General features: G+C 38.1%; 2 protein-coding genes across 5 annotated transcripts; one reads left to right on the top strand and one right to left on the bottom strand.

Moving 5' to 3' along the window:
• Positions 1–1,789: 1,789 nt before the first annotated feature.
• On the bottom strand, positions 1,790–22,109 carry LOC122656481. Of its 3 annotated transcripts, XM_043851018.1 has the most exons (7): positions 22,098–22,109; positions 21,845–21,851; positions 8,410–8,424; positions 8,134–8,319; positions 7,906–7,945; positions 3,887–3,889; positions 1,790–2,191 (listed from the first exon to the last, which is right to left on the bottom strand). In XM_043851018.1, the coding sequence occupies exons 3-7, from the start codon at positions 8,410–8,412 to the stop codon at positions 2,106–2,108; spliced, it is 318 nt and encodes a 105-aa protein (XP_043706953.1). In that variant the 5' UTR covers positions 8,413–8,424; positions 21,845–21,851; positions 22,098–22,109; the 3' UTR covers positions 1,790–2,105. The 3 variants fall into 3 exon arrangements, with proteins under 3 accessions (XP_043706953.1, XP_043706952.1, XP_043706954.1); XM_043851017.1 differs by lacking the exons at positions 21,845–21,851; positions 22,098–22,109 and adding an exon at positions 8,532–8,845 and having other exon boundaries at positions 8,410–8,494; XM_043851019.1 differs by lacking the exons at positions 3,887–3,889; positions 21,845–21,851; positions 22,098–22,109 and adding an exon at positions 8,532–8,847 and having other exon boundaries at positions 8,410–8,494.
• LOC122656480 lies at positions 18,299–21,352 on the top strand. 2 transcript variants are annotated; one of them, XM_043851016.1, is made up of 3 exons: positions 18,299–18,838; positions 19,125–20,668; positions 20,972–21,352. In XM_043851016.1, exons 2-3 carry the CDS (start codon positions 19,196–19,198, stop codon positions 20,993–20,995), a joined length of 1,497 nt encoding a protein of 498 aa, XP_043706951.1. In that variant the 5' UTR covers positions 18,299–18,838; positions 19,125–19,195; the 3' UTR covers positions 20,996–21,352. The 2 variants fall into 2 exon arrangements, with proteins under 2 accessions (XP_043706951.1, XP_043706950.1); XM_043851015.1 differs by lacking the exon at positions 18,299–18,838 and having other exon boundaries at positions 19,035–20,668.
• Positions 22,110–22,459: the final 350 nt, after the last annotated feature.

The following is a 22,459-nucleotide window of genomic DNA, read 5'->3' as shown; positions in this document are numbered from 1 at the left end:
TGGTGTGACATTCGTACCAAAAAAAAAAACATTGGTGTGACATGATTAGTTATCTTGTTTCTACTTGTATATATTCTATTAAATTGTAGGGTAGTTGTTTTAATTTCTTTGAGCCATCCAAGGTATTTGTCAAGGGTGCCCCCTAGTCTATAAAGAATTTGTACATCTCCATGAGAACAACTTGATTTTGGGGGGTAATTAAAGCTTCCAAAGCCAAGCCCAAAAAGGATCAGTGAACGGCAAAGCACTAAAGATCCGGTGCTAAAAAGTCAAACAGTAAGCTGAGCTGAGAAAAAAATTTACCAGTTAAAGTCGGCACCCAAATCCAATAGTCTGATGTGTCCAGAATAGGCATGGGAATGTCCCACGAGATGGATGGGAGATTAGACGCCCAGTAGAGGTAGGAGCCAAATCCCTTTTAGGGCTGAAAATACGGCCACCAAGAAGAGAAGGGAGCCAAGAATCAGAATAAATCAAGGTTGATGAACTATTACCAATTCCTGAATTCCATGACGAAGCTTTGGGCAAGAACCTCCCTCCCTTTAAGAAGACTCCACCGGCCCAAGAGCAATTGGACCTACACGGGGTCTCCAAGAAAGAAACCACAGGGAAGTACTTGCCCTTGAGCACTTGGACCCATAGGCATCTGCATTGTATATGATACACCTACCTTGGCAAGCTAGAGCAAGATTGAAGCTTTTGAGATCACAAAACCCAAGCCCACACAAATTTTTACGCAAGCATAAGATCTCCCATTTCTACCAATAAACCCCTTTGTCCCTAATATCTTTCCACGAAAAACGGTAGATCAATTTGTTGAGGTCTGAACATATGTACAAGGGATTAGAAACATAGATATAGCATACGAGGGGATACAAGTTGCCCCAGCTTTTATAAGAACTTGGACATAGCAAGATTGAAGCTTTTGAGATCACAAAACCCAAGCCCACACAAAGTTTTACGCAAGCATAAGATCTCCCATTTCCGCCGATAAACCCCTTTGTCTCTATTATCTTTCCACAAAAAACGGTTGGTCAATTTTGTTGAGGTCTGAACATATGCTATGAGAGATTAGAAACATAGACATAACATATGAGATACAAGTTGCCACGGCCTTAATTAGAACTTGGAGGGTTACTCTACTTGATTAGAAATCTCCAAATCCATTAAGCAGGTTGGACTCCCTCGGGATTCCTTTTAGGAAAAGTATAGTTCAATCAAAGGGAGAATGGAGAGATTGATACACCAATTCATCTATATATATATATATATATATATATATATATATATATATATATATATATATTTTATTTTTTTTTTTTTTTTTTTTTTTTTTTTGTTGGCGGGGGGGTGTGAAAAAGGTTTCATTTGTTTCTGATTCAGGTCTCTTTCTTCTTCCGCTAATTCTTCCATAGATCATTTATTCATTTTCCTTTTCCTAGTTGGGTTGGTAACAGTAGAGAGGGCGAGGGCGAGGACAGGCAATGCTTAACTAGGAAGAAAGTTGAACACAGTTCGACCAGTCTGTCTGTTTCTCAGTTGCACTGGTCAATAACATTGTGTGGATGATGGGCTCATAAGCTTAGCTGCTAGATAAGGCATCCCAACCTTGCCCTATCTCCCCTGGACCTTTTGGCACTAGACATAGAAGTGCCAATGTTTGTCCGAGGCTCTTCCCTACAAGCCTAGTAGCCACAAAAGGTTAATCCTTGAAGCATGGATCTTATGTTGGACCCTATAGTCTAACATTGATCTGGACTTGGCCCTTCGTCAGACAAACCAGATGTGCACCCAACAATTCTGATGGCACTATTGATCAGATACAAAGGACATGTAGAGCATTCTAGGACAGATAAACCATAAGGTACTCAAAAGGGATATTGGTGCAAAACATCAGACTTGCAAAACTCTAAATCAACATTTTGACAAGAGGGTTGTATTTCCAAACATTATGTATGAACTGTCACAAATTTTCATGGGTGGAAGAAAAACAAGGTATAACAGAATCAGATCTACACCCACAATCATGTGATGATGATCTCCAATCAAAAGTCAGATATGACAAATCCCTGTTATGGTATCACCATTCCAGATGAAACTCTGATTTACCAATTTGAACCACCTTCAGCCTCACGGGATTGGTAGAAATCATCTGGCCTTACAATGTTGACATCCTCAAACTCATCATCATCTGAAGACGAGGAAAAATTAAACAAAAAAGAAGTAAATTTACATTCTGAAATTCCATAGGCAAATAAATTTTTTTTGGAGGGGGGGGGGGGGGGGGAGGGGGAGGAAGATATCTACTCGATCTGGCAATTTATCAGCCCCTGCTGAAACAAAGAAGGAGCAATTTTATCATGAGAGAGCGAGAGAGCGAAAGGGTTAGGATAATGAGCCATATCAGCAGTTAGGATAACGAGGTGGAATAATGAAGCATATCAGCACTTAGGTCAGCACCAGGGTTTTAAGAACCGGGTCGGAACAGCCGGATTCAGCCAATCCTGATTCTCCCCGAACCAGCTAGGGCCGATCCTGAACTGAAAAAACCTAGATGGCTGGAATGTGCTGATTCCAAGGACGATCCGGTCCAATCCAGGCCAATTTGAATCGGAATCGGCCGCAACCAATCTGGATCCCAATTCCGAGTTTTTAAACCATGGTTAGCACTCATGTGCTGCCTCAACACTTCAAATCATATATCTTCTGCTTACCACCTTTACTTTGTACCATACCACTCATTACTGGTACATTCACTAATCGTCAATAAACATAAGCACAACCATCTCAATCTACCTTTCCTGATCTTGTCATCTATTGATGCAACTCCTAAGTTCCCTCAAATGTTTACACTTCTAATTCTATCCATCACAGCCTAGCCACTCATCCATCTAAACATCCTCACCTCTGAAACAGTCATTTTATATGTATGTGAGTTCTTTATTTGCCAGCATTTAGCATCATAAAAAATATACTCCTTGTAGTAATATACAGATATCCCCAAATGTATTAGCTTCATGCATATCAAGGGTTTAAAACAGAATGGAATGGCAAAACAGCATCTACACCGATTTACTACTATATTATTAAGAGGACCATCTTCCACCTATCCAATTCTTTGATGTGATTTTTAAGCCCAACTCAGGTTTTCTTGTTTTTATTCCAGTTTTCCCTTTATAAAAGAATAAGTAGTTTCAGGGCAACTGAGTAACTTCGACTACAGTTTTACAATACCAACAAAGCTGTCCTACTGGTAATTTTTCTCTTTCCTAGCTTTTTCAATTAGAAGAAGAAAATGACGAGAAATGGAAGTAAACAGAAGGCATTCCACAATTCTTAACAACTGAACTTCCATGGCTCAACCTGTATCAATCCTTTTGCTTGCTTTCCTCAACATTAAAAATCTGTGTCACTTTAACCAACAACATGAAATAATGGGGAAAAAAAGAAGTATCAGATGAAAACAAACTAAATCCCAGATTTTTTTGGATGTGGTTTTTGAAAGAACAAACATCTAGAATATGAAAGTAAGCCACCAACTACTTATTAGTCACCATAAACTCAAAGCCAAATTGAACTTCAAGAACATACTACTAATATGGTAAGATTGGTCCAATATCCATCTCAATTACCAATAAGCTTCCTCGTATTTGTTCCTGTAATGCCATGGCCAGCTTGCAAGATTAAGAAATTGAAACTTTTTAAGTTTTAGTGTCATGCTCCTTAAAAAGTTGCAGCCCCTTATTCCATAGCTGCACTCAGGCTTTACTAATATAGAACACAAGCTAAAACAGTAGTAAGAAAATCGTAAGGGCTGGAGTTCCTTCAAATTCCTTCAAAATCACACACTATGCCTCCCATGCTAGCAGCTCATTTGTTAATGAACCATCTGGACATCTCTTTGGGTTGTCACAGAACTCGTTGCTGGAGCAGCGTCTACACCCACACAGTTGGGCCTTAAAACCTTAAATAAGCTCCCTATATTTTTCTATCACCCGTGATAAGGTAGAGCTATTATTAAAAGAAGGAAGTCACAGGCACAATGTCTATTGTTCTTCACTATAGTATGTCCAAAAGAATTGTTTTAGTTTTGAAAGCTCCAAGCATGTAGACTAGAACTGAAGGCTGCTTCACGTACAAGGTAAGATCTGCGATTCTATTATTTTTCTTTCCTTCTTAATGGATAACAATGAAGGCTGCTTCACTTACAAGGTAAGATCTGCAATTCGATTATTTTTCTTTCCTTCTTAATGGATGACAATGACTCTGTATTAAAATAATTTAAAAAGAAAATGAAGTATACAAAAGGGATACAGGAAGGAATTGGGCTCAGGAAAAGAGAGGAGGAGAGGGGGGGGAATATACAGCCACATAGCTCAACCTGTATTACAATGTCTAATCTTTTCTAATCCAAAGTATTCCCAACTTTTGTTGGAGAACTCCTTCAACAATAAATACAGTCATTAAGAAATAAATCCACTTCTAAGCATAGTGATATAGACTTGGTCATTCGATTGGGTTCTAAGATGGGCATGTACCTGGCCCATATCCAGGGTTTATTCAAACCCATATTGAGCACATATAATAGAGATCGACCAGCAGCGTCTGGGGGAGTAATGGCCATCGAGCTTGCTGGTTTTTAGGAGGATATGTTCAAGATTCATTCCAGGTTTGAGTGGGGGCCATGCCAGCTGGATGAGATCAAGATTGAAGATCAATTGAAGACTAATATGCATCCCGTTTAGGATTAAGTTTGTTTCCTTTTATGTTCTGTTTTCTTAGCAGCTAACCAGATTTGATTTCCTAGATAAAATAGGACTGTTTTAGTTTTTCTTTATATAATTGTAATGGTCATTGGCCTAAACACACAATTGATTTGAGATTAATGAGATTTTGAAGTTTTCCTTCATTCAAGCTGAAAGATTCAGTTGTTTTGGGAGAGAAGCCTAGGGTGTGATGCCTTAGACAGTGATTCTGATCCAGAGTGGTGGGAGGCCATTATCACCTATCTATTCTGATGCAACCTGGGTTCAATAACCCAGTTTGGGTTCGCTTATGGGCCCACCGAATTAACGAAGTCCATAAAGAAGGGCAAAGCAATCTCGTAATAACCAGAATTTCTAAGGTTCAAAGAAAAAATACGATAAGAAGGGGGGTTGGAAAGGTCGTCTCCTACCTCTGGAAAACAGAACAGCATCAAAGGGGAAATTGGTTCTGCAGTAAAGCTCTCTAACGAGAGAGCCATTAGCAGCGAGCCTCTTGAGTTTTAATAGCCACAGAACCTCTTTCTAGAAACAGTGCCAACCAGTCCTAATAGCCCATGAAGAGAGAAGTTGCAGAACCTGGAACTACACTTGACGGTAAACAAGAACCAGATCTGGAAAGTTTGATTCAATCCTCACAGGACGAAAAGACTCTGGAAGTGATACTTCAAGGTTTGGTTGCCTATAGGGTGACAACCTTCGCCTGAAGTCTCAGGTTCAAGCAACCTGGTATATGAGGGTTTTGTCACTCTTCTTCTCAGCCAAGCACAGTACCAACCAACAGACACACAGAATTAACCGTATGAATTATGAAATTTCAGCAAAAGGAAAATACAAAAGAAGAAATAGAAACAGAGGAAAAGGATAGGAAAACAGAGATACACTTGAGGACAGCAATTTGAGGAGAGTCGCGCTGGGAGAAGGGCGAGGAAGAAGAAGAAGATGTTCGCTACCGTTTCACCTAAAAGCTCGAACTGTTAGGGAAGGGCAGCGTCAATGTATACATCAACACTCCCCCATACGTGCACGCCAAGATCCCATGGTCTTTGCACGTGGAGCCCACGCAGCATTTCCTTCGTGTGGCACCAAGGAAGAAGAAATGTCGGGAAAACTCTTCTGATGCACTTCCCAGGAGTCGAACACTCGACCTCCCTGCTATGATACCATGTTCACTACCGTTTCACCTTAAAGCTCGAACTATTAGGGAAGGGCAGCGTCAATGTATACATCACCAGAAGAAATAAGAGGTATAGAGGGAGAGAGAGCTCGCACAGAAGAAGAGGGGGGGGGGAGAAGATCGCACAACCAAGCCACGCAGGCTTTCACCAAACTCAACTAGTCATTCTTTCAATATCTTTATTCTCATTTCCCTACCGTATTACATTGAATATATAAAGAAGATTCTCTTGCATAGAAATAGAAACCTAACTAAAATGGAGACAACTCAAAAAAGAAACTACCAAACTAAGCCATATCCAAGAAAAGGAAACTACCAAAGAAATACGTACGCAATCTACCCACCCAAATAAAATAAAACAAAATAAAATATTACATAATATTTTCTCAAATAAATAAAACTTCCTAAAATCCTAATAGACTCTAAAAACCAATTGGACCCGGTTCTCGGTCTAGGTTCCCAAATGGGTTCGGGTCGATCCAAGGGAGCACTCCCACTTCAATTCCCCCAGTGTTGAGAAAAACTTGACCTCGAGTTTTGTAGAATGGGAAAATCAAAATCACTCGATCGACATCCACCCTTGACTATATGAAATCATCAATTAAACCACGATCAAACGATATGAAATCCGTGACGCAAAATTCGTTGTTAAAGTACTGACTTGAAAATATAAAAACGACCGTTTCACTCGAGATCAACCAGTTTATTCTCTTCCACAAGTTGTTCTTCAACGTCCATCGATGCTATCTTGTATTCCATCATTGGTGGCTCCTCTACCCTTTGCTCAACGATTGAGATCAAGTTGTCGAAAGAAGAGTCCATACGATCAGATGTGACCAGTAATTGGCTCTTGATTTCCTTGCATTGTCACTGAGTTTCGTCGAGCTTCTCTCATATAATTGACGTATCTCCAGCAAGAGTATTGGATCCACCGACCAGGTTTGCTCTGATACCAATTTGATGCGGAACCCGGGTTCAACAACCCTATTGAGTTCTCTTATGGGTCCAGCCAATTAACAAAGTCCATACAAAAGGGCGATGACAATCTTGTAATAACCAGAATTTTCTAAGATTTAAATTGGTAGGTAAAGAAGAGAGGACCTAATGGGGATTAATATTTATTTGTCAAGGGAATACTTGGAATAACATATTCATGGGATCTTCCATTCAGCATCTTTTAGATACCATAGATCTTTTCAATATATAATATAAGTACGGAACTAAGGCTTGTCTAGACTTCAAAAATAGACCGCACTCGGTGTACCTGCAATTAAAGATGGCTAAAGCTCTCAATCACCCCACAATTCCATCCTAAAAGAATAAGCAGAAACTTTTTGAAATGACATACATGACAATGAAACTGTGTAAGCATATCGCTGCTAAAACATACAACCTCACTCCATTTCATAGCTCACTTTAGCAAATTATAGCTTTCCAAATATAACCCTCCCCAGGCCCCTCAGTGGCGGGAGCCTTGTGCACTAGGTATGCCCTTTCTTTTCTTTTCTGTTGAGGGGGGTGAATAAATGATGGATTTGGGATAATATAAATTATGGTATGCCCTTTTTTATTCTCATCAATTTTAAATCTCTTCCAAGCGTACTCCTAACACAAACTTTAGTAGACTATAGAATTTTAAAACAGAACTCATACCATGTGGAATAAATAGTATGTAGGTGGCGTGAATTATGGCTTTGAGGATAGCAGATCTTACGAAAACAAAGCCCATTTTCTATGTTAAAAAGGTTCAAGGACTAATAAAAAGCAATTATAATAATTAATTGATGATTTACAAACCTGAAGACGCAAGCTCATAAGTACAGATATCTATCTATTATCATAAAAGTACAAAAGAGAAAACTTATTCAATGACGATGACTTATTTACATTATATCCATACAAAGACAAATACATGATAACAAGGGTGGGGGAGGAATGAAAAATGAGTAGGATATGAAATAAAACCTTTTTTCAAGGTAAGGGCCACTACAGCATCATTTTCAACCTGTAAAAGATGGAGAAATTCCTAAGTAGCATTGAAGAATAAACAAAAATTTCAGGCTCAGCCATTCTCTACAACTACAAGGAAATATTTTCATGGTAAGCAATGTCCGTGATTGCATTAACATACAAGGATTAGAATGTTAACAAAAAGAACAATAAAAAAAAACCGGAAATGCAAAGCATTAGTACCTTCTGATCTGCCAATGTCTTTGAGTCATCCAATACTTCATTTGTTGTCACCAGGATTAAACGTTGATCATTCACCGGTTGATCAATAAGTGTCTGCAATTTCTGCTTAATGTCTAGAATTGTTTCAGTTGGATCGCACTGCAGAAAGTAGGTTGTCTTCTCACGCTTAATACGGATATACATAGCCTGCAATGAACACAAATTTAAAGGTTTCATGGCGTCGAGAACCAATTGGAAAAAAAAACTGCTACTAAGAATGAAAAATTATAAACATACCATTTGGAGATTTCTCTGTACGGTACAAATGAATCCGATAAACCCCAGGAGAGCTTGATAATGATGATTTTCCCCAAATGTGTAATCAAGAAACTACACATACGAAGGGAGGTGGGCGAGAAAAATGAAAACGAAGAATCAGAAGACCAGAATTACAATAAAAGACACTAAAATTTGAACCGAAAACTAAGAACAACAGAGAAATTGAATTATACTACATTGAATTGAAATTTATTCATTGGACATCAGTTTACTAAGACGACACCAATCATAACCCTAACAAGGAAAAGTACTCCCAGGCTATATTACTCCCTCATTACTCCTAACCTTCGCTCGAATTCTAAAACCCTAGATCAGAAGTTATCACTTCCGAGACCCTGAAACCGCTCTGAAACACCATGAGATCCCTGCTTGGCCCACATCGGTGCTCCAAAACAAAGAAAAGTGTACTGAACAAAAACAAACAGTGACTCACCTCAAGCCCTATTGGAAGAGAAGACACAGCTGACGGTTCTGGAGTCTGACCCCGAAATAAGAGGTCTACTTGTCGAGCTGGTTGGAAATGTTTTTTTCTAAGTCACATTTCCAGTCCCAAAACCGCACTTACTACTTACCATTTGTCAAATTAGCCCCTACACCCTCTTACAGAACACCATGAAATGACGTCATTGTCTCCTAAATAGATACCCAGTTATGTTTCCCCCATTGACTCAGATGTTGGTGTAAAGACCATGCGACCAAGTAGCGATCTCTTGTCCTTTTAACTCTGGGTTTGGTGATGGGAATAGGGTTAGACCTCTTTCCCAGCGACTAATGAGGTGAAGAGGTTGATAGGGATCTATAGCCATTTTTTGAAAAATGAGTTGGTTCCTAAAATGTCATATGAAGTATGTAGTAGGGGTTGCAAATTGCAATGCTAAAGATGTGACAATTTTTCTTTCTTTGGAATGCATGGATTGGTAATCAACATTTCAACCGGGGACAAGAAGTTTGGGCTTTGGATGAATTTAGTTTGGAGTCCTAGGGAGCCAGCTGCCCAAATTCTGTTACTAAAATCACACGAAAAGAACAAGTGTCAATCAGATTCCATAGAGGAATTGCAAAATTTGCATTGGTTAGTGAGATCAATGATAGAATTGAAGCATCTTTTCAAATATTTACTAAATTTCCAGTACCAATCTTCCAACATAACATGTTTTGTAGATCAAGAATGATAGAGCGTAATTCATTCCAGATCCATGATCCTCTAGGCCAATTATGATTTGAATTTAGAAGGGAGTTGTTTGGGTAGTATTTAGCTTTAAGAATTCTAGCCCAAAGATTATTAGGCTCAGAAATTAATTGCTACCCAAGCTTTAACAAGAAAAGATTTATTGTGGATATGTGATTAATATAGACCTAATTACAAGAGGAAGACCAAAAGATGAGGCTCATTCCCTTTCTTGAGTTTACTTTCCCTTTCCAGAAAGTTGCATTAATGGAATCCAATATATTACGTACAGATTACGGAAATGGGAAACATGACATTAGATAAGTTGATATAGAATTTAGGACAGATTTGATGAGTATGGTACAATGAACTTGAGATTGTAAATTACACTTCCAATCAGATCGCCGACTTTGTACCCGGTGTAGTAGATGATTGAGGCACTGCGATTTCGATTTATGAGGGATAAATGCGAACCAAGATATTTAGCATTAGGTTCTATTTCATTCATCCCCAAGATCTTTTTGATGGAATTTCTAATAGAGCTTGTAGTGTTACAATTAAAGAAGATACTAGTCTGGGAAAAATTGATATGTTGACCAAAGAGATCTTCAATAAGGGATAACATTGAATAGATCGTGGAAACATCTTCCAAATTAGCTCTACAAAATAGGAGGATATCATCTGCAAAGAGTAAATGACTGATTTTTCGAAGCATTCCGAGCTACTTTTATACCTTTAAAAAGGTTAAGCTCTCGGTAAACCTATAAAAGACAGGATAAGCATTCATGGATGTAATGATGAAAATGTAAAAGCTTAGAGGGCATCCCTATCGAATACCTCGGGAGGGTTCAAAAAAATTGAAGCAACTTCTTTAGAGTTTAATAGAGAATGTAAAAGCAAAGAGTTTGCAAAGCTATCGCACCGATGATCATTAAATTCGAGAAATTCAAAAGATTGCTCAAATGAAACCTAATTCACGAATATCGTAGGACTATTTTAAGGGCTAAGAATCCCATTTTGCCTTTTTCTTATTTCTTAGATAATAAAAAACTTTATTCGCAATGATCATGTTAGATGAGATTCGTCTTCTTTTTACTAAGACAGATTGGTAAGGAGAGATATATCTACTAAGAAGGGGTTTCAGTCTATTTGCATTTAATTTGGAAATGATCTTATAAGAGATATTTGATAGATTGATGGAATAAAATTCCTCTACCACGGAGGCATTATCCTTTTTAGGGATTAATGTAAGTAGAGTGCGGTTGGTGTCTGATGTTAAAAAGGTGGTGGAAAAGAATTTTTGCACAAAAGTGCAAAAATCAGATTTAATGGTATTCCAACCATGTTGGTAGAAGAAAGCAGGGAAGCCATCTACTCGCAGAGCTTTAAATGCACCCAAACTAAACACAGACTGCTTTATTTCCTCTTCACCAAGTATGTTACCCAAATCATAGATCTAGGACTTAGACACTATTAGGGTAAAGAGGCTTTCTACAAAATGGGGGTTCAAAGGATTTAAGGTTGTAAAAATATTTTGAAAGCAGGGGCAAACTTAGAGGCAATTAAAGGGGATTCCAGATTTTTTTCACCATTATCAATTTATCATTGATAAAAAAAAAATGAATATTTCTAGAATGAAGCTCGCAATGGAATAATAGCATTTGGTATATTGATCACCATCATGGATATAAAAATGCCTTGATATTTGCATTCAAAAAAATTCTTTAGCTTCAATTAGTAATTTTAGATTTGCCTCAGTCTCTAATATTAGTTTTAGAACTTCCTCCAAGGGTTCTTTAAATTCAAGAGATTGGAGATGGTCAAGGAGGAATAGTTTAAGGGAACGAAGGAATCCGAACACTTCCTTATTGCACCTTTGGAGGTAAGAGGCTATTCCATTCAGTTTACCAAGAAGATTGTCCATGATTAATAACTTCCAATGTATTCCAAAGAAAGAGCAAAAACCTGAGATTAGTCCATGCAACTTGAAAATGAAAATGTTCCTAAAGGAGGATGTTGAGGGTTGGGTGTAAATAAGGATTGGATTATATATGGTCTAAACTAGGGATGGTAGGAGTGGTGAGAATAACATTAGGGAAAACAGAAAACAAATTAGAGGAATCAACACACTGATCAAGATGTTCCAAAATTCTGTGTGATGGTTTTTGTTTATTAGACCAAGTAAACCAAGGTCCTAAGGGGAAAATTTCCTCCAAACACAAGTTAGAAAAGATATCCAATAATAGAGTAATCATGGCGAGCAATGGATCAAACGGTTGACCACCCAGTTTATCCTTGACATCAAGAAGCTCATTGGTATCCTTCGAGACAGCTTAGTCAAGAGAGGTCATCCTCGAGTATTCTCGGCCTTTTCTCTTCAATTTAGAGAGGTCGTCTTCGAAAGCTTTCATTTTGGCCAAATCACCTCGGCTTTGTCTACCACCAGTAAGTTCCTATTTCAGTCTTTTGTTTTTCTGTAATGTCCTCAGCTAGCAAGTCTTCCCCAAGGAAACTGGGTCGTGTTTGTGACTTTAACTCGGACTCTGACAACTCTAATTCTTCCTCTCGTCTGAGTACTAGTAGTTCTAGGGCTTCTACCTCTCCCCGCACTGAAGGGGGTACTTCGGATCCAACCTTGCCAGAGACCTAGGCCACTACCATGGCTAAGATCAATCCTGACTCTGAAATAAGAGTCCTCAAGGAAATTTGCATCCTGTGCAAGGACGACTTGACCTCTATTAGGGAAAGGTTTCAACTATATGAACAATTGATATCTATTGAATTTGGATAATATCACAACATTTGCATGATAGTTATAACGTGCATATGAGGGCGAACCTCGGTGCAACGATAAGATTGCTCTATTGCGATCTAGAGGTCGGGGGTTCGAGTCAGGAAATAATGTCTCCGCAAAGCGGGGGTACGACTGCATACATTATGATTCTTCTCAGACCCTGCAGTGGTAGGAGCCTCATGCACTAGGTACACTCGTTTTTTTAAGAGTGTGCACATGGAAAATTGTTCCCACAATGAGTATATAAAAGTAAAACCCCTCTCCCAATATTAAATAAGGTAAGAAAAAGCTTTTTAGGAAGACAACAAAAAATGAGTTGGAGGTTTCTTATATATAAGGAAAAACATAATTAGTACATGAAGTATGATTACAAAAGGAAATTTCCCCTCTCTTAATATTAAATAAGGTAAGAAGTTTTTAGGAAGACAACAAAGAATGAGGTGGAGGTTTCTTATATATTAGGAAAGACATAATTGGTACATGAAGGATGATTACAAAAGGATTTTTTTTTTTTACTAATTCCATTTTAAGATAACCTCTCACTTTGCAATGGCTAGTAGAAATCTTGGTAAAATCCCATTTTAAAAAGGTCTCTCTCTGGTTTTGTTTCATTTTTGTGAAGACAGATGATTGAGGATCATTCTAAAGCTCTTGAGATGTTGCTGCTACCGCTGCTCTCATTTGTCATCCATTCTTTCTGGTATTTTCTTTGCATCGATTCCTTTTTTTTTTATTATGATTTAGTTCTTATGTGAGGCACAATCTAAATATTTTAAACAGTCATTCTTGGACTTGGTTTAGATTAGAGATATGAACTGTTTAGGAGGCAACCTATTATGTGTATTTGGCATCTTTTGGTTGTTTTTTTTTTTTGGGTGAAAAGCATCCTTTGGTTTATTAGCAGGGTTTTAAAATGCGGAATTAGAGATAAAATCGGCCAGAATCAGTGTCCAAGAACCCTAGAATTGGACCTCAGATTAAAAAACAAGGAATTTCTAAGACTTTTTGGGATGTTGTCATATTAGATCGATCGCAATCGGGATCAGTCACGGCCGATTCACCAACCTGTTTCCCTCCAAATCGGCCGATTCACCAATTTGATTTCCGATTCTCAAAACCCTGCTTATTAGAGTGGATGTGAGGTGTGGGTTGAAGGGGAGAATTGGGAGTCTGGAGTGAGTGGTGGCAATGTTAACAGAAGAGTTATTACTTTGACATGATTCAAAGTTGCTCGTATTGTGAGTGATACTCAAAATCTAAATATCCTAACTGTACGAATTGGCTTGATGTACGGTTTGATGATGATATGTGTCCCACCTAGGGGTGCAAGTTTGGCCCTGGCAACCCGAACCCGCCCTGAGCCCGAATAGAGCCCAGGTTGAGATACCTTGGCCCTGAGGGCGGGTCAGGGTTGGGAATTTCTGGCCCTGAGTCAGGGTTGAGGCCTCGGGCTAAGCCCAACCCGACCCTGTCTTTTTCTTCCTATTCTTTCTTCTTTTTTTCTCTTCTTCTTCTTCTTTCTTCTTTCTCTTCTTCTTCTTCCCGGCTTGGCCAACCCATGTATCTCCCTTTCCTAGCCTGCCGAGTCCATGCATCTCCCTTTCCCAGCTTCCCCATCCCTTGCATATCTCTGTCCCCCCATTATCAGGGCCAATCAGGGTCGGCCCGGCCCGACCCTAAGGACAGGTCAGGGTTGGAATTTTCTGACCCTGAGTCAGGGCCGGGTCGGGCCTGGGCCCAGCTAAGGAGACTCCGAGTTGGGTTGGGGTTTTAAAAGGCCCGACGCAACCCGACCCTGTTGCAGCCCTAGTCCCACCTGTGCCATTAAGAGTATGGAGGGACATTTAAATTCAACTCAGCCTTATCCTAACTAAATTTGGTTGGCTATATTGGATTCTTTTTCTCTAATCAGCTCTATTCAAAAGCCACACTCATTACTGTTCTTAAACTATGCTTGTCGTTCATCCCCACTTCACTTCTCCTAGAGTCATTTTACATTTTTAACTCCTTCAATCTGAATCAAATCACTCCTCTATACTAGAGCATTCAAAGGCCTCCATTGTACATGTTCATGCCATTTCAAATGATTTTCTCAAAACTTATCAGGTAGCGGAGCTATTCCTAAATTAGCTCTTATTTGTTCATTCTTTATTTTATTATTTTTTTTATATTTTCACTCATCTATCTTAATGTTCTCATTTCAGTACACTAAGTTTGTTTATATGTTGTTTCTTCACTCCCAACACTCAACTCCATTCATTATTGCTAGTCATATAACTGTACTATAAAGTTTTTCTTTGAGTTTTAGAGGACTATGTCGATCACAAAACACTCCAGACACACCCCTCCACTTCATCCCACCCTATTCTAATTCTTTATGGAACGTTTATCTTCTATTTCTTCTTTTTTATTTATGATGATGATTGAACCTAGGTACTTAAATTTTCACTTTGTTATATCTTCCTATCATCAATTTTCACTGCCTCACTTTTAGTCTTATTGTTACTAAAGTTACACACCATATACTTTATTTTTATTCTATTTATATTAGGAGTTTTTAATTTCAAGATTGACATCCATAATTCCAACTTTGTATTCATCGTTACTTGTGTTTTATTCACCAAAACAATATCATTATAAAAAAATAAAAATAAAAACATACACCAAGGAATCTGATTTTGAATGTCTATTATTCTAAACACAAATAAATGTGGGATTAAAGCTGGTCCTTGATGTAATCCAATTCTAATTGGGAATTTGCCACATAATCTCTCCCACAGTTCTTACACTAGTCACTACACAATTATACATATCTTTAACTATGTTTGTGTAATTGCTCGAAACACTTTTCTTCTCTATCACTTGCTAAATATGGTGGCAAGTTTGAATCATATTGGAATTAAAATAGCTTCTTTTTTTTCACATTGCAAATTCAATATTTGAAAAAAAATGTTTGCTATTTATTATTGATAAACATATATAAAAATGCATGTCTTTGTTATTGAATAAAGTCAATTGAATTTAGTTGAACATTCATCTTGTTGTTGCTATCCTATAACAATTAGTTGACTTGCATATTTTCATAAACTAAGGACATCATTCTTGACATATTTAGGTATATAATAATTGCTAGAGTTTTTGGATAAGAGATCAAATTTTATCTAGTGGGGATTGGATAAAAAAAATGTCAATCATTAATAGGTGGATTCAGATCTTCTACTGCCGAGCTGCCCAGCAGGACCCTACTGCCAAGACACAGCAAGGCGATAAATGACCGCCTTACCCTCACTCGAGCAAGGCGCTCAGGCAAGGGTAAGGCGGTCATTCCTTGCCTTGATGTGTCTTGGCAGTAGGGTCTTGCCGGGCAACTAGGCAGTAGAGGATCCAAATTGTTCATAGGTGATCAATACGGGAAAAAAAATAATGTTTTGAGATATGATTAGCCATCTAGAGGATTTCCAAATTTAGTTGGGCCTTCTTGGATTAAGAATTTCCTTACAAAAAAAAAAACAATGAGATAAGAGATAACCATGTGGTGTGATAAATTTTTAATTTTTTTTATTTTGGGGGGGGGGGGGGGGTAGCAAACTCAGGGCCTTTCTATCATTGCTAGAAAAAGGTGTGAAAACTATGTACTTAAAAGAATATTGAAAATTCATGCATTGCTACATTCACTAGGAAAGTAGAAGTATCTAAATGTGTCATGCTAAGTAAGTTATTAGATGGATATTGAATAAAATCATCTTAAATGTATTTTCTTTTCTATGATTATATTTTGCGAGTTACCAATTTTTTTCTCAAGATACCTCTTTTAACAAAATAAAAAATAAAAAATTTTAACATGTCACATGCCCATTATTGTCAACTGGCTAGCTATTGCCTCAATGGTATTCCCTTAATCAGCTTTTGTTATTTAAAAACATAAACGTAAAATTTAAGTCTCAAATGCATACCTATAAGATTCATGCTAAAAGATTTGGCTAAAATTCTTGCATTCCCAAATGCTGACATGAAGCCCCATATGCAAACAGTAGGAACGTAAAAATAAATTAAGGAGGAATGAATAAATTTGATGTGTGGAGTTGAATATTGGAAAGGTGAAGAAACAACATAAAAACAAACTTAAGTGAAATAAGAATGTTGAGATGGATGAGTGGTAAAAATAAAAATACAAGGACACATGCAACAAAAATATTTGATTGAACTAGTAAGAAGCGGTATGATATGATTCAGAATGGAGGAGCTAAAAGAGCCAAGAGAAACCTAATTGACCACAGGAGAAGTGATGAGAAAAGACATTCATAACTTAAGACTAGTAACAAGTATGGCTTTAAATAGAGTTGATTGGTGAAACATTATCCATGTAGCCGATCTCATTTAGTTGGGATAAGGTTGAGTTGAGTTGAATTGAGATACAAAACTCCAAGTAATAAACACATCTTTATAGAAAATAAAAGGAGAAAAGTTCTTTGTGGGTGAATGTACTGCCCACACCCAGGCATAGTGGGTGGGGGGGGGGAATGACCGTCCTACCCCCATGAAGGGTGAAAATCCTGCTCCCATGATGCTTCTGCGTGCTTTCTCATTGATCCCCGTGTGTGCAAGGGCCATTCTCCCTCAAAATAAAATTAGCAAATAAAAGTAAAAGGCAAGAAATCAACACTATGCAAATGAGGGATGGAATCTTCCATGCCAAGCCAATGGGAGCACAGGAGGGGGTGCTACACGATTTGTATACAAGGGCCCTTATATTAAGAAGGATAGAGAATATTTGATGGTGCATGATATTGATAACATGACCTTCATTCTCACAAAAAATTAAAAAACCAATCTTTCCTTCATAGTGTTAAGAAGAATGAGAAGAATGAATGGAAAAAATGTTCAAAAGGTTTCTGATCTTCTCTAATTGACCAGCTCTCAAATTTTGTAGCTTTACTCAACCATATGATCTTACCATGTATAGTTTTCCCTCTCCCCTCAATTTTTCACAATTGAGTTTACTTTGTAGACTTCTCATATCTTCATAATATAATAATAATAATAATAATAATAATAATCAAAATACTTAGCTTTTTTTTATATGAACAATAAAATACTTGGCTTTATTTTTTTTGTTTTGGTTGAAAAAATACTTAGCTTTGAGTACTTTAATTGTGTATTTTGTGGCTTCACGTGGCAGCTGAGGCATTTTTAGTGCCGTAAATTACTTACTTTGTACTTTCCACATTAATCTTTGTGGGTCCTCCATATCAACATGATTGTGAAATTTCAAACAGAAGATGCCTTTTCATTTGTTCACATTGGTCGATTCAAGAATTTAGCCACTAGAATCCATTCTTTATGAATACGAAAATGAAAATGAAGACGTTAGTGACAGTGATGCCTTTATTTTCAAATCTTGAATTCGACCTAACACTAGAACTAGAACCCCCATAAAAATGTGGGCCATAGCAGTGCAAATCCGACGGTCAAGATCAAAATTTAGACGTCAATTCATTATAAAGAAAGTCAACTTTTTACACTTCATCATTCCTGCGACATCATGAATCTTACTTTAATAACCGACACCATGATGGATGATGCATGGCCCATTGGCCCATGAGGTGACGTGGGGTAGTCATGGAGGCATGGTCGGCTATATACGGGCCCCACACCAAGCTAGGGATCCAAGAAGAGTGAAGGTTTTGTAGCCGTTGGGATTCGAATAACTGACTTTTTAAAATCTTAAAGGAGGAACTCAAAAAGATAACGAACGGATTGCGGGAAAAGCGAAGGAAAGTCCATCACCGACTACCCTAAAAGAAAAAAGAGGGTTAGGGTTTGGAATTTGAATGATGATCAAGACAGGTTAAATTTGGCTTCCTTGATATGTGGACGCGTTCTGTTTCCTACTCGACCGATTCTCCCTTAGCAGACAAACGGTTGCAGAGAGATCTCTTTCGTTTCTTTGTTTTATCCTCTTAAATCCAAACCTTCGTTGTCTGTTCTGCTCTTGAAAGTGTATATATAAATGTCTGTAAAGAGTTGGGTTTCGTCTGTATTGTGGGTTTTTCTTTCTTTCTTGCCAAATTGAAATTTGTTTTAAATTTGTAAAGACGTTGATTAAGGAATTGGGTTTTCTTTCCCTCCTTTTTACGCTTGTTTCCTTAAATGTTTGAATGTGGTTTCTTGTTGTATTATAAAATCAAGCAAACCCATTCTTCCTCTTAAATCTCCTTCATTTGGGTTTCTTGAGTAGACATTGCTTGATTGATTGCTTCAGCTTTAATTGGGATTCCTTGAGAAGGAAGAGGTTGCTTATGGAGTCCTTGGTTTTGTAATTTAGAATCTGGAGTTGGGTTCTCAGCTAGAGACTATCACAGCCCCTGTTTTCTCAATCAGATCTTTCTAAGGGTTCGATTTGGGGCTGCCAGCCAAACTATCAGGTAAACTCTATTTTGATACTTGAACCTCCTTTCTGCATTTTTTTTATATGGATTTTGCAGGGTTTTTTTTTTTTTTTTTTCCTTAGTTTGTGCATCTTAGCAGTAAGGATATACTTTTTGTTCCCTCTTCATTTTATTCCACTGCTGGGAAGGAACCTTGAGATGTTTGTTACATGAGTTTCATATTTATCTGCAATTTTTTTTAAAAAATTAATTTTCTGATACTCAAAAGTTCATTGAGATTGGAAATTGAAGTTATATTTTTCTTACATGGGTTTTTGCACAGATCAGAAAACTATTATTTTTAATCTGGAGTACCTTGAGATTGATTATTTTGTCGTCCTGAGTGGGTGTCCTATGGTTGGAAGTAGTGTATCTATAGCGATGGCCGAAAGTGAGATTGCTGCTCTAAAAGCAGCACTTCAAACTCAACAACAGCTTCTACAGAAAGTCTACAAGGACCTTGAAGAGGAGAGAGAAGCCTCAGCCAGTGCAGCAAGTGAAGCTTTATCCATGATTTTGCGTCTACAAGGTGAAAAGGGTGCAGAGAAGATGGAAGCCAGTCAATACAAAAGATTGGTAGAAGAAAAAATGCATCATGCCGAGGAATGTCTGTCGGTTTTTGAGGATCTCATGTATTCAAAAGAAATGGAGATCGCTTCTCTAGAGTTCCAAATTCAGGCTTACAGATACAAATTGCTGAGCCTGGGATTTGGTGATCCTTGTGTTGGGAAAATGAAATTCCAGGACAGTCAGTATTTGCGGATTAATGAAGTACAAGTTGGGGAGCTTGGTTTTCCTGGAAATGTAAGAAGGAACAACTCTCTGCCTCCAATTCCACTTAAAGATGCACAGTTGAAGAAGAAGCGCAAGGTTGGAAATGAAGGATCAACAGCTTCACTGCAAGAATTGACTGCAAGGAAGAATGATGAAGAAATACAGGTGGTGTCTGAGGAATCTGTGGTTGGTGACTTCAATTCATACTGGGAACAAATTAAAAGGTTGGATGAACGAGTTAAAGAGTTATCATATAGAAAAGATGTTGAGAGAGTAGAGTCCGACTTGATTTCAAGAAATCATGATCTTTCCTCAACCATGGCAGCATCTTCAGTGTTGACAGGTATCTCAAGGACTCGTTCGTTGAGTACAGCAGTGAGCAGAGACCTGTCAATTGATCCAATGGGACGAGCCACACCAATTAAAATGGACCCTGAAAGTACATCTTCATGTTCAACTTCTAAGGTTGAAGATTCTGATGATTTTCTGGGATTTGATGCATCTAGTAGTATTCCGTGTTTGGAAAGTGAAACAATCAGAAGTTCTATCCATTCGACAACTGTGCATGATGTTTTTGAAGTCCCACAAAATCATGAAAATCAGAAATTTTGTGTATCACAGAAACAAGAACAAAAGCTGATCTTCAAAGGAGAGACGACCACCAGGCTCAGGAAGCAGCAATCAGTCCCACCAGAAACACCTGAATACTACTACAAAGAAAAAGATGAGTGGGTAAAGAAAGTCTTGCTATTTGCCCATCGTGAAAACAAGTCACCTAAACCAAGAGATGGGATCACAGTTGATTGTCATTCACCTCTTTCTGATCCCAAATCTCCACCTCAGTCTGAGGTTCAGCAGCTTAAGAAAAGAATTGAGCTACTTGAGGACGACAGAAGGATTATAAAACAAGAATCTTCTGACAGAGGGGAAGAGCAATTGAAATTGTTGAGGGATATAAATGAGCAGCTTAAGATGATACAATCTGAGATAGATAATTTTAAATCTAAGAAGTCTTCTTCACGAGATGAGTCTCAGTTTAGGTCTCTCATTGAGGTATGTCACATTGCTTATTTTCTTATTGTTCCAGCTCAAATATCATCAGTGAACTCCTCTCTCTCTCTCTCTCTCTCTTCACACCTTCTTCTTCTTCTTTTGGGTGGGGAGTTTTGGAGCTGTGTTCTGAACCATCTTCCCCCCCCCCCCCCCCCCACCTCCAAATGATTTTATGGGATAGCCAAATATAGAGGTGGTATAATAGGCTTGGATTTTGATGGAGATTTTTCAGATCACTAATTAATTGCTTTGTGATAACGCTTCAACTTTGAAATATAATGACATTGATCACTGTGTCTTCAGGCAATGCTGTGCTGTTCGCTCTAGTTCAGCCGCCGAACATGTCTTATCTCAGGAAAAATTTCAGATCTTCAAGCAATATTGCTTTCAGATGTGAGTGCAGCAGTGTTGGCACATCTACCAAGCATCTACCAAGCATAGCAATGTAAAGAGAACTGCAGACGAAAATTGTAGATTAGAAGTGGTGCGCATAAACTGATAATGGATTGGATTTGTACTTTTGTGAGTCAATTTTTTTTACTGAGTGAGGATTTTATACTGCACATCAAATACTGTATAATAGATAAATTGTGTTCATTGTAGGAGTTATATTGAAACAAGGCTTTTGTATTGATTTTGAATATAGTGATTGAATTTTGAATACCTTCCCTCATGCTGTCTCTTCTTATCTTCTAACGGCCATCTCTCTCTCTCTCTCTCTCTTTGTCATTGAGGGATGTGATCACATGAAGCTCTATGGATGCACCTCTCCATGATCCATAGTCTGAAGTTACATTAGGTGTGAAAAAAGAAATCAAAAGCAAGACTAATAATAAATAAAGGGAAAATTACAGCTAAGGTACCCAATGGTTTAGAAAACTATGTATGAGTTACCTTATGTTTTAAATATTATGTTTGGGTTCTTTATTAGCCAAATCTGTTTAAGACTGGAAATATTTCCAACTTTACCCATAACCAGTTCTCTCACCCCGCCCCCACCCCAGCCCTCTGCCCCACCCTCTGCAACGCCCCACCCAAACCCCTGCAACTACCCAGCTCCCATCCTTGAAGGCCCAAATAATCAATGCTCCATAGAAACCTCTCTGTTTTGCAATACCTTTAACTGCTCTGGCTCCTATTTCTCAGAGAGAGCCCACTTTCTGGAATCTTCAAGACCTATAAACTGAAATTCAGAGAGGGGGTGGGGTGGTGTGAATTCACCAAATTTCTAGGACTTATGCTGGATCTTCATGTTGTTTCAGCCGATTCAACCTGCAATGAAGATGAGACGATGGAGGACAAGCTTGCTGCTGCCCCAGAAAACCACGTACCTAAAAGCTCCAAATAGTATTAAGTTTATGATGGCCAAAATTAGATAGCCACAGTATCCATTTTGGAGATTTTACAAGGATTTCTATTGTAACATTACTGAGATATGAATTGAAACCCTATGTAGAACCCTCAGAATCCAAACCCCTTAAGAATAAGACCATTAAGTCCAAGCGCAGTCTACCAATGTTCAAATTTTAGACAAAGCACCAAGAATTGATCTTGATGTATTGTGCCTAAAACTGTCAAGTCAGAAAAATATGGATTTTGATCATTAAGCAGTGAAAGTTGAGATAATTTTCGAAGGCACCAGCAATTTTCAAATTTCAGGGGAAATATATTATAGAGAGCAGATAACATGGAAGAATAAAATTACCACAGCACCGTTTACTTTGCAGAAAAATGGAGGATCTTGGTTTATCCTACCATTGCCACTCATGGAGGCTACCACTCCCGTCATGT

Source organism: Telopea speciosissima, chromosome 3 (assembly GCF_018873765.1).
Source record: "Telopea speciosissima isolate NSW1024214 ecotype Mountain lineage chromosome 3, Tspe_v1, whole genome shotgun sequence".
In the NCBI taxonomy this organism is placed as follows: domain Eukaryota; kingdom Viridiplantae; phylum Streptophyta; class Magnoliopsida; order Proteales; family Proteaceae; genus Telopea; species Telopea speciosissima.
Note: the sequence above shows the minus strand (reverse complement) of the source record. Positions and strands in the feature narration are given on the sequence as shown.

Bases quoted from the DNA above. Each gene is read 5' to 3' on its own strand.
- LOC122656481 (XM_043851018.1), bottom strand. The intron at 7,946-8,133 runs GTACTAATGCTT...CATCTTTTACAG, and splicing joins AGACATTGGCAGATCAGAAG to GTTGAAAATGATGCTGTAGT.
- LOC122656480 (XM_043851015.1), top strand. From the start codon at position 19,109: ATGGGTTTTTGCACAGATCAGAAAACTATTATTTTTAATCTGGAGTAC. The intron at 20,669-20,971 runs GTATGTCACATT...CTGTGTCTTCAG, and splicing joins AGTTTAGGTCTCTCATTGAG to GCAATGCTGTGCTGTTCGCT.